Source organism: Pezoporus flaviventris, unplaced genomic scaffold, assembly GCF_033815535.1.
Source record: "Pezoporus flaviventris isolate CSIRO_AGI_PZ_B2104156 unplaced genomic scaffold, CSIRO_AGI_Pfla_v1 ptg000057l, whole genome shotgun sequence".
Taxonomy (NCBI): Eukaryota; Metazoa; Chordata; class Aves; order Psittaciformes; family Psittacidae; genus Pezoporus; species Pezoporus flaviventris.
This window is the reverse complement of record NW_026892605.1, coordinates 799,659-811,220: the sequence shown is the minus strand read 5'-3', so window position 1 is coordinate 811,220 and position 11,562 is coordinate 799,659. Positions and strand designations below refer to the sequence as shown.

The 11,562-nt window shown below is 41.9% G+C and overlaps 1 protein-coding gene across 1 annotated transcript; it reads right to left on the bottom strand.

The window, feature by feature from the left end:
• Nucleotides 1-4,090: 4,090 nt before the first annotated feature.
• Nucleotides 4,091-10,821, bottom strand: PLK2 (polo like kinase 2). Its single transcript, XM_061469345.1, has 14 exons — nucleotides 10,554-10,821; nucleotides 9,956-10,063; nucleotides 9,667-9,783; nucleotides 9,336-9,465; nucleotides 8,972-9,059; nucleotides 8,477-8,572; nucleotides 8,058-8,256; nucleotides 7,816-7,963; nucleotides 7,311-7,408; nucleotides 6,534-6,657; nucleotides 6,024-6,264; nucleotides 5,795-5,924; nucleotides 5,596-5,706; nucleotides 4,091-5,481 (listed from the first exon to the last, which is right to left on the bottom strand). Exons 1-14 carry the CDS (start codon nucleotides 10,770-10,772, stop codon nucleotides 5,290-5,292), a joined length of 2,001 nt encoding a protein of 666 aa, XP_061325329.1. The 5' UTR covers nucleotides 10,773-10,821; the 3' UTR covers nucleotides 4,091-5,289.
• Between the last annotated feature and the right edge of the window lie 741 nt (nucleotides 10,822-11,562).

Genomic DNA, 11,562 nt, shown 5'->3' with positions numbered 1-11,562 from the left:
CAGGGCTGCCTCCCCTGAGTCATAGCTCTCCAGCACCTTCCCTTCCTCCTGGTGTTATGAGCCCCCTCACTTTTTCCAGAACCCCTCTGTAAACCCACACATTCCCACATACCCTCTTGTGCCGTGACTCACCCTCCCAAGCTAGCCTTCTAATTATTTATAATTAACAATAACAAGAAGGAACTGACATGATGTGGAGATGATCAGATGTGAGGCTGAGAAACTCTCTGTAAATGCTTAGAGAGACAGAAACAGCATCATATACTACTGAATAATCCTATAATCACTCTGTGTACATTCCCCTTTCCATAACCCCTGCCTGACACTATCATGCCTTGCATCCTCTTACGAGGTACCTAACCTCAACTGTAAGCAGAGACCATCCAATTTCATTTCTATAGGTGCGCAGGACTAAGAGAGATCGGGACATCTGAAAATCACAGAATCGTGGGCTAGCTTTTTTCATTCTCTATGTAAAACATCATACACAACTGTTGCAGCCTGTGCTAATATATAATAAAAAGCATTTAAATTACCATGAGCTTGTCTCAGCTGCCTTGGATTCTCTGTACTAAAAAGTCCAGCCTTTCCAGTTCTGTCTACTTACTGTACCTCTCATGCATTTTTTACTGCAGCTTAATGTGATGGCAGGCATGAGAAGCTGGCCTTGAGGATGATAAGCAAATTGGCTTTTTTCCTTAGAAGATTAAACTTGCTTTGATGACATAACCTTGCTTCCTTTCTTCCACTCCCATTAACTATCCTTCTCTGCTGCAGCTTACTTTAGAGTGCACTATACTTCCCCCTTCTCCTCCCATTCAGAACCAGTAGTCTTCATTCACTGGAGCCAGAATCCCACATCAAAAGCCATGCCACTTTCCCTCTTCCAGCGAATGTCAATCCAAAGCCCTAAATCTTGGAACTTTTCAACATTTTTATTTCTAGCAAATGAGGGAAAAAAAACCTTAACACCATAAGTTATAAATTATAGAGGTTACTTTTAAGAGAAGAAATTTTTGTGCACGTCGAAATTCTGTGAATTGTCAGAATTTGCCTATTAATTTGATTCTAATGCCTGTATCTGTGAAATCAGTGTTTGAAACTTAACTGGGAGTGGGTGAGTAAGCATTTCTGGCCTGCCACAAAATAAGGCACTACTACATTCTGGCAAAATCCTGAGGAATTCATTCAGTTCTTCCACTCAGAATCCTTTTGTAAAGTACCTTATTATTTTTTAATCTCTGACTAAAAAGTGTTTAGTAACTCCTTATATGGGCCAGCAGAGTACCAGTAATGCCTCTGTGTAAGGTACTATTGATCTCATCAACTCTTTAATGTTTCCTTCATGGCAATTCAAGGTGTTTCTTCAAATACTAAGTAGAAAAGTGGAGAAAACGGTCAACGAAGACACCACCTTACTTCTGTTCAGATCACATATACATGATACAGACAATGTAAAATGTAGCTTTTTCCCTATGGTTGTACAGTAGGAAAAAAAAAAAACAGGTTCATACTTAGCCCAAATCTATGTCACTATAACAGAATCTTTCAAATCAATTTTGTTTCTATACTGAAAATAATTTACATGGATAAATCCCAGAGCTAAATCTTCACGTTTCCAAACACTGATAAACCATGATATTTGTTTCCAATACTGTATATTTAAATGGAGCTTAACCTCTTAAATTGTGTATATTAGTCTAACATTGTGGCAATTCAATCAAGGATATGTCTGCCACTATTGATGTTAGCAAGGCAGAAAGAATATAAAACTAAACCAAAGACATGCATGATTCTGGCTGTTATGGGCAGCTGAAAGATCATTCTCCAATATATTTTCAGCAGAAATAAAATAGTTTTAAAGTGACTGAATCTCTTTCTAGTTTCCTGAGTAAGCCGGACAATAACAGAAAGTTTGTTCAATGTTGCAATATAACCCTAACACTCAATTTTTTTTTTTTCTCATATATGGTACATGAGGTGATTTAATGAAATTGAATGATTACCAAATGCCCTAGAACACTTGAGTGACTAGTGGCATCACTGGGTAATACATTACATTAACATTGAAGCATGACTTGTTTGAATTGTTTCCTTGACTTGTTTGCTACTGGCAGGTTAGCACACTGGGCTGTTCAAGTACTCACGTATATTTGCAAAAAATGTATTTTAAGATTTGATAAAGATGTTTTGAAGAGTACAAGAGTGTTTTTTTTCTTGGCAATGTTATTTCCTGTGTCCACCAGCAATACCTGAGAAACCTTTGTGACAACTTTCACCTAATCCTTTAATCTCCACATTTTCATTCAAGTACATATGCTTCTAAGCTAAACACTTATGCTGTGTTTGCCGTTGTTTTCAACATAAAAGATTAGAATCACTGTCTGACAAGCATAAAATTCAGACCATATATTTCTCTTGCAAGAGAAGGCAAGACATTTGTTATATAAAGTGGGCAAGCACTTTTCTAATATTAATCTTCCTAAATGCAGAATTACAAAAGGGGTGTTTTGTGACTGGGTAAAGAAGGTCAATTAGAGCACTACCGTGTCTTATTTAAGACAGGATCCACCCTGGGAAAGAATTTCAGACCCTTTGTTCCTGATGCAAGTTCTTCTATTACAAATTTAAAAGCAGCTTTCCCTCCTTGGGCTGAGGAACTAGGGCAAAGTTAATATACTTTGAAATAGATATTTCAGATTAATCTGATCTAAACACCTCTCTCATTTTGTAATATGACAATAAAAAGTGAGGTTGGGATACATAGCACTAACAAGAAAGATAGATTTAGAAAGCTCCAAGCATTCTAGTTCCCCACATATATATTGCATACAAATAACTGATTCCCTTAACTGTATTTGCATGAGGTGCATTACAACTGTCCACAACCAACTAGGATCCTACAACATTTGGATTTGGAGCCTTTACATCCACTGTTAAACATCCTACACTTGAAGTCAATTTATTTGCTTACACTAGACAGAATTTTAGCCATCAAAAGGTAATTCTGGTGCTCAAAGAAATTATAACAGCTGAAGGTTCGTACTTTCTCTAGCACACAGACAAAGAAAGAACTGTTTTTCCCGTTTGAAGAAGCACTATAGTTCAAGTAATTTTTGTGTTTCAAACGCACATGAACTGCATGTTTACTGGTGTCATAAACAAAAAGTGAGATCTTACTTTGTCAGAGAAAAAGGCTTAATAGTGGCTGTATATGTGCAGGAAAATAAGGTAAGTCATGGCCTCCCAGGGATAAAATCAATCATTACCTCTTGAAGAAAGCAGACAGCTGGGAAGCTGAATTCTGCTCACAATAGCAAGTATGTGTTTAACTTCACTGAACTGCCTAGAGTTACATTAATGAACCTATCTGAAGAACTCAATTAGGTGTTCCTGTCTAGACTTGAGAAGTTAATAAATATTACCTAATGCATGGTATTCGTTACAAGCAAAACAATCACATCTATACACACTTACTGCAAGCGGAAGCAATCCAGTGATATCTCCTCTGCTCACTATTTTGGGTTGACATCTGTACTTTGTTTAGTCTGCACTTTATATTTCTATTGACTGTCTGATCCTTGCATTCAGCTACTTTGATTGAAACATGGATAGCAATTGAGGGGTGTCTTTCTGAACAGACCTAATTCAGTTATGCAAAGATTAATCCAAATAAGCAATTGAACTACTTGCTGCTGCATCAGAACAGTTGCTTGAAGACTTCCGTGTTTATGTGGGTCCAGGTGCCACATATTATCTCAAAACAAGCCCAACGCACAAGCACACATTCCTCCCCCTGCCTTCCACCGAGTTGAGTCCTCAATAGTTCCATCTATTTGTAAAGTTTAACTGACAAATGGCATTTCCTTCAGTTTAGGAAAACAATTGCTCTAATAATTGTATATTTAGTAGCAATGGGATTGCACTAAGCAGCAGGCCATTCCTATGGTGCCTTCAGCTATTTTGAACTACTTTATGGAGGATTTATGGAAATACCATAAGTGGTATTTAGTCTTAGCATTAGGTGACCACAACTGTTACTATCAACTTGGTAGAATAAGCCCAAATGAATCCTGGTAGAATAAGCCCAAAGTCAGCCTTTAATCTTCTCACCATTTTGATTTTACTTCACTAGGGTTACCATTTAATCCAGGGTAGAGAGACACATACAATAGAGCACAACGGAGGGCAGCAATAGGCATGGACAATTCATTCTACCATTGAAGTGTCAGAATACTTCAATCCCCATGTGAATATGAGCAGGGCTTCCATGGTAAGCAAGAGAAGGAAGCTTATACAGCTAGTTATCGTAGTTACTGTCCACCAAGTCCCAACCTGAAACAAGGAATTCTATTCAGTCAGTGTAAAACATCAATTCTGGAATGTAATATCTTGAAAAGATCCATACTTTTGTTTTTAACCCCTATGACAACAACCAAGAGTCAAGGCCTACATCATTATGCCATAGGTTCCATCAGCAGTTTGTTTAGGGTTGCTACTACAATTAGCAGCAGCATATTGATGCTTGTGACTACAAGTGTGCATAGGCACGGACAGACTGCTCCATGTTAGACTGTCATTCATACCCTGACCTGTAGCAGACTCTTCAAAAATGGCATAAGGAAGGGAGACCTGCAGATTTTTGGTAACGAAAAGCAAAGCAGGTTAAGTTGTACTGTAAAAAAGAGTGGAGCATGATGCTTCAGATTTCCATTGTCTTTATTTAAAATGCCAAGGTACCAAAAAAAAAAAATTTAAGAAAAAAAAAGTGTAATAAATATTTCACTTTAGGCTGTAATAAATAAAAAAAAAATTAACAAGGAATGCACTTTGCCAGCCACAAGTGTGGGAGTTTTCGAAAAAACAAGGGAAAAAAGATAATATGGCCATAGTTCACAGTTAAGCAGCCAGAAGCTGCTTATTACAGCTATTCCACAATAATGGATATCCCCGTCCCTCCCTTTCCAGATGCATATTCACAGTTTAACTCCACCAGAAATGCTCTCCTACAGAGCAAGCAGTCACACTCTGCTCAGAGTTCAAGTCAAAAATACCTTTAACAAACACGAAGCAAGGAAAACTATGGTCCGAAAAACTCCTTGTCACACCAACTTAGTCCAACAGTAGGTTTAGGCTTCTGTCTAATAGATGTGTGCCCAGCACACTAGGATAGCCAAGTTTTCGTACCACCACACATCCATCATCATCATCATACTAGTTGCTCCAATATCCCCACTGTAGATTTCACAGTGAACAAGAAGGTCCATTTGGTTTAATGAGTCAGTCCCTTCAGTTACATCGCTGAAGCAGCATGTTCAGAGCATATTCCATCCTGTGTTTTAGTTCCAATGAGCATCCAGAAACCAGAAGAGTTGTCAGACGAAACGTTGTGGATATCCTCTCTTCATTGATGTAGGTAAGGAGATACTCCTCACTCTGACTGCAAATGATAATTTTTGTGTGATCATGATAGAAGTTCACCTGTAAAAGAAAAAAGTTTGTTTGCATACTTTCTCCTCAGTTTTTGGCACTTACCTAGTTTTATTGCAATAAGGTATTCCAAAACATTTTATCTGGTGCTGCTACCAAACTTACTTGAAACGTGCCATCATTGAAGAGCATCATTAATGCTTTATCAGATTTAAGCCACTGTAAGAGATAAAGCCTGGGTCTGCGTACATCAGTTAGGCTTGGCAAATCTCCTCCCTAGGGAGGGAAACAGACATTATGTTAAGCATTTAGATCACATTTAGCATATTTTTACAGTTCAAGATCCAGAAGGTGCTGAACTTACATCCATGAGGTTCTCTTCCATATAGTGAGAGAAATACTTCAGTACAGTTACTTGGCTAATGAACTGTTCAGGAGCCTCTGCGGCTGAGAAGACAGAGCACTGGCCTAGCTCAGCATAGTAGTGGACTGTCCTGTAAAAGGAGAAATAGAGTAAGGAGTTAGAGATGACATAAAAGCATTTCATGTTTAAGTCTCCTTAGATGACTTGTCAGTTTTGTAAGCATTCTTACTTTTTGTCTGGCAAAAGGCTCATATGTGCCCCATTGTTGAAAAGGACACCAACAGTGTGATCTGACAGCTGATACCCGAAGCCATACTTGTTAGAGTAGTCCACCCATTTTGTAACCCACTGGAATGATGTTGTCAGCTGTTCTTTGGGAATGCTGTCTGCTTCTGGCATGTTCTCCAGACATCCTCGCAATACCCTTGCGACTGTATCAGCAACACTTCCCATGGTACTATCTTCCAGGCCTGAAAGAAAAGGACTATTAGAGTGACAAGAGCATACAGAGAGCAGGCTTTCGTTCTAAACCTTCCAGTTATCTAGACTGTAATTTTAAGAATTTTAGCCTTTATGGCTTCCCAGTTTAAATTCTTCAAAAATATTGGCTCTAAAATCTACCACATCAAAATAGGGGGTCAGGAGGAAAGCAGTTGTTTATTTCAAGCTGCTAAGTCTGAGACATGAAATAAAGTAAAGGCAGCATTTAGAATTAGAGATTGCATTTTGCTGCACTTACATTCACTGCTACTGCTGCAGCTTCCCAGAGTTCCTCTGACTATCATTCGAATTGAGTCTCCAATCTGCTTAGTTTCTGGCAATGCTCCCGGCTTCGCTACTGTTGTGGTAAGAGGCTGGATCTCCTGGAAGAGATGTCAGACATGTAAACATCAAACATAACACAAGCCAAGGCTTATACACAAGTTTTGCATGGCTTTCCTGTTTCTCAACAAATGACAAATTCCAGGGAAACTGGTATTAATGTTTCCAGCAAGCACAAAGAGCTGCTGTTTGACTGAGTTTCAAGAAGCTGAGCTTAAAGAAACACACCAGGTCTTTCCATTCTTTAGATCTTCAATTTGCATCTTACATGCTAGTAATCAGTTCTCTGCTCTCCTGTCCTAGCAAGAGAACAGCTGTGTGCAGGTCTGAACACCAAATGGTAAGAGTTAGATCTCAGCAATTTGGTCTTTAAGAAGTCCTAGTTAATCATAAACTGAAGCCTTGTATTTCGAATATTGGGAAAGAGCACCTGACAGACAAGTTACCACACAGACAACAATGGAATCTAGGCAGATACTATAATTACTTAAAAGCCAAAATTGATAGTCTCCGTACAAAGGCTACCATTCCTTGGTGAAGCTTGGTTAAGCCCTCTTAAAGCAACTCTGCTAATCATTTAAGCTTGATTATGCTATGTACAGCCCCAGCTCTGATATCCAAGTCAAATATAATTTAATTATAGCCACTCCACCCAACTGTTATTGGATTTGAATTGAACTACACTTGCGTTTACCTCGTCTGTTCTGTGTTTGTGGGGCTGCTGGGTTATCGATGTCTTCTTCAAATCATGTCTGAGCTTGTAGATTTCTTCATCTTCTTTAGCTAGTCTGTCTGTAATACATGAAAAAGAAAACTTTATGCTACATCTGCAAGTGCTGTTCAACTACAGAAAGCCTAACAAATTAATTGCAGAAAGTACATCATCTCCCTTCAGTAGCTTCTTCCAAACCTGCCATAGTTTCTGAGAACAGCAGTGCCATTATACAGACAGGTAAAAGACTACACTTTAAAAGGCATTACAGACTAACAGATGGTCAATATGCAAAAAAGAAGCATTTAATTATGTAAGTTGGTGTAGGCTGCAGGCTACCACCTATACTTATTGATAAAGATGTTGAAACTAACCCATAGAAGCTCTGAGAAATACGAGTGCTCCATTGCTATGTCATAGCTGTACATTACTAGCATGACATTGATGGCGTAGAGATAAGTTTCAAGCATAGCTACAATTCACTTACTATGTGTATCGAAGTATTTAGCTTTATCCTTTTTACCACCAAAGAGAGCAGCAGCTGCCTTTTTGAAGAAATTTTTAGCAGGACTTGACAAATGGAAATCTGGAACGGTGTGACAACAGCTGGCAGAAAGTCTATCAGGTGTAAAGCCCTGTGGAAAAGTTACATGAAAAAATATTTGTTTTACATGACAGTGCATTTTTGGGGTGAATATTTTTTCAGCCAGAACACTAAACAGCACAAACCTGTAAGAAAAATTCATGTCGAATTATCTCATCTAAGCTGGGCCGATCTTCAGGGTTTTTTGACAACATACTAGCTATTAAATGTTTTGCAGGTGCCAAGAGAGATGAAGGCAGGCTGTATCTTGCTTCCCTTATACATCTGTATGTTTCTTTAAGATTTGTGGTCTCAAATGGAGGTCTTCCCAAGAGCATTGTATACCTATTGAAAAGCAAAGGAAACCAATTTTAATTATTTTACATATACACAATACTTTTCTACAACTACAGAAAAGGCTTTGTCTGTTTCTGGAGAATTTCTGCACTTGGGCTACACACACAAGAAGCACTGCAAACTGACGCACTACTGCATCCCCTTTGAACTCTGAGAAGCCTAAGCTCGTGACAGAAATATTTAATTTCAAAGGCAGAGAAGTACTTACATTACACAGCCTAAGGCCCAGATGTCAGATTCACAGCCATGCCCTTGTTTGTTGAGGACTTCTGGAGAGAGGTAATTTGGTGTGCCACATATTGTTCTGCAAATCAAAGAGGCCATAGAGCTGGTTAGTACTTCAGATAGAAAGAGGAAAGAAACTACTTTTCCTAGAGCAGTTTTTCCTCTCAAGCTCAGACAAGAACTTGGAGACTCCTAAAAAGAAGCTGTATCAACGTTAATAGTGTAGACGTGTTTCATGGTGTCTTCATGATACAAGAACAGCAGACTCATCTCTGCACTATTCGTCAGTCAGGTAAACTGCCTCCGGCATTTACTATTATTCAAATGCTCAGAAGAAAGCAGAAATCAAAACCTGTTTTCTAGAATGGGAAATCTTGATCCCAGAAGCAAATATCTTTTGCTATGGAATGGGATTTCTCATTTTTAAATTAATTTAGTATCATTTACTACTAGACTTTATACTTTTTGATGCTCCTACCTCCTCCTGTGCTCCAGTGGTTCCAGCCTAGCTGCCAAGCCAAAGTCACCCAGTTTCAGTTCCATGTTCTCATTAATGAAGAAGTTGCCTAGCAGACAGAGAAATTCCAGTTAGTCCTTTTCTTGCAAGGTAGGAATGCATTTGCCACAGGTGCTGAGTCATACTTTGTTCAAAGCCATAAGCTAGCCAAGATTTTTTTTAAGTATGAATGCTTAGTGTCACCCTTTAAGCACTCTAAGTTTCCACTGTAAAGACAGACTGAGCTGATTCTATTAATTAAGCTATCACCATATAAGTGTAAAGTGGTACAATGTCAACAGGGATACAGGAGTGTATTTTGAAATAGTCAAGGTGCAGAACTTACCTAGTTTAAGATCTCTGTGCAAGATTTCCTGTTCATGAAGATACTTTAGCCCTGACACAATTTGCCTGAGGTAGTATCGTACTTCTGGTTCTGTCAATACCTTCCTCGCTTTTAAGATGTGAGCCATTGACTGCAGAGGAAAAACAAAGGCAGAAACGTCATTGAACATTCACACACAAGATTTACCTTAAGCAAAGATAAATCAATACATGGAGAAACGAGAACTAAAGAAGCCACAAAAAAAAAAACAAAACCTTTTACATATCACACATTTAAATTAGTTGTAGATTCCAGGTAAGTAAATACTGGATTTCTCCCAGTTGATGCTCACCCTTCTACTGCAGTACTCCAGAAGAATGTAAATATTCTCTCGGTCTTCAAAGTAGTGGTAAAACTGCACAACATGTCTATGATTAAGCATTCTGTGCAGCTCAATCTCTTTATCAATCTGAAATGACAAGAAGGAGGGAGAAAGTGTTGTTAGCCTGGTGTCTACAAGGTTGGGCAGACAAGTGTATCAGAACCATTTCAGGAAAAGGGCTGGGAAATCCAGCACACAAAGAGTTGGGGGAGGTAAGAAAGAAGAAAAAAGAAAGAAAGAATCATTCATGCACACACACCTTTTCCCTTTGATGAGGTTTTGCTACTCTGCTATGAGGAATGATTTTTGCAGCATAAACTTTATTTGTTGTCAAATCCGTCATCTCATAGCACTTGGCGAATCCACCCTAGAGAGACACACGAGAAAAAGGCAATTATAGCAGGTATGAAAGAGTCTCACACTTAGTCATTCACCAGCTCACGTATTAGTCAAGGAGCACAACTTCCTTTTCACTGGACAATTCGGTAAAAGACCGAAGGTCTTAGGTTCATCGCCTATCTGAAGGTCCGCGTTGCGCTCCTTGTCGCACTCCCCGCCCGCCGCCCCCCCCCCCCCCAGCCCCGCATGCAACATCAAAGCCATTTCTCTGGCGTCGCCCGAACTGAAAGGCAGAATTCCGCTTGTATTGAGGGCGCAGATGATCCGGACCCGCTGCGTTCGGACGGGGCAGCGCGGGGGCAAACTCATCGGCGGCCAGGCTGGGGCCGGCAGCGCGGCGCACCCTGCCACCAAGGAACACAGCCCCGTCGCACCGCGCTCCGGCAGGGAGGACGGCCAGGACGGGGCACACCGAGGCCGCAGCCCGGGAGGAGGGCACGGTCCACCGTGGCCATTACCTTTCCGAGCACCTTGCCCCGACAATAGCGCTTCCCCGTTGTGGGGTCGGTTATAATCCGGGAGACCTCAGCGGCGGGATGGCCGTGCTGGTGCGGCTGCTCGTCCGCCTTCTTCCTTCGCGACTCGCCACCGGCCGCTCTGCCCACTGCCGCCTCGCAACACTTGGCGCCGCCGCTGCCGCCGCCCGGCGGGTAAGCTATAGTCCTCAGCAGCTCCATCCCCGCGCCTCGCCGGCTCTGCCCGTTCTGCCCGACTTGCTTTGCTTTGCTCTGCTCGGCCCCTTCCTTCCCCTTCCCCTCTACGCACTCCACTCCCGACCCTCTCCCAACGCCGAACAGCGCCCCGGCTCGTCCCTTATATCGCTGACGGCGACTCCGCCCCGGCGCTCCGGGACGGCCCCTGCCGAAGCCCTGCTCCGCCCGCGCTGGCCCAGCCCCGGGGTGGCCAGAGGCAGCTAGGGCAAGCTGGGCTGCCCTCCTGCGTTTTGTAGTGCTCGGTCCTGCCCGACAGTGCTGTGGCGGCGGCAGCGCAGCAGCTCCGCAGGATGGGGCTGAATCGCTCCCGAGCCCTGGGGCAGGTGGCCGCTGCCTTTGGGTCTCCCCGCGGCTGCAGTGGCCGCTGTGCCCCTCAGTGCCCGGCGGCGGAGCTCGGCGAGTGCAGCCTCAGCACAAGGTGTGCTTTCCGGATTCTGCTATTGCTCCGTGTGGAGCAACGGCAGTTCTGACAGATGATCAATGCTGTAGCCCGTATGAGCAGCCCCACTAACAAGTGTCTGTTGCTGCACACGAGGATGGGAAGACAGCTTTCCCACCTATGCCTAAGCAACTCCACCACCGCAGAGAGCCAGGGCCTGTTTTTATCTCAGCATAAAACTGAGGCTCATACACTTAACACAGATAGTACAGGTTATTGGGGTGCATGCCTCAGTGCCAAGGAGCTACTTTGACCCTCGTTCTGCATGGAGAACCTATGTCTAGTGACACCCTCCATAGCTGCCGGACAACAGCC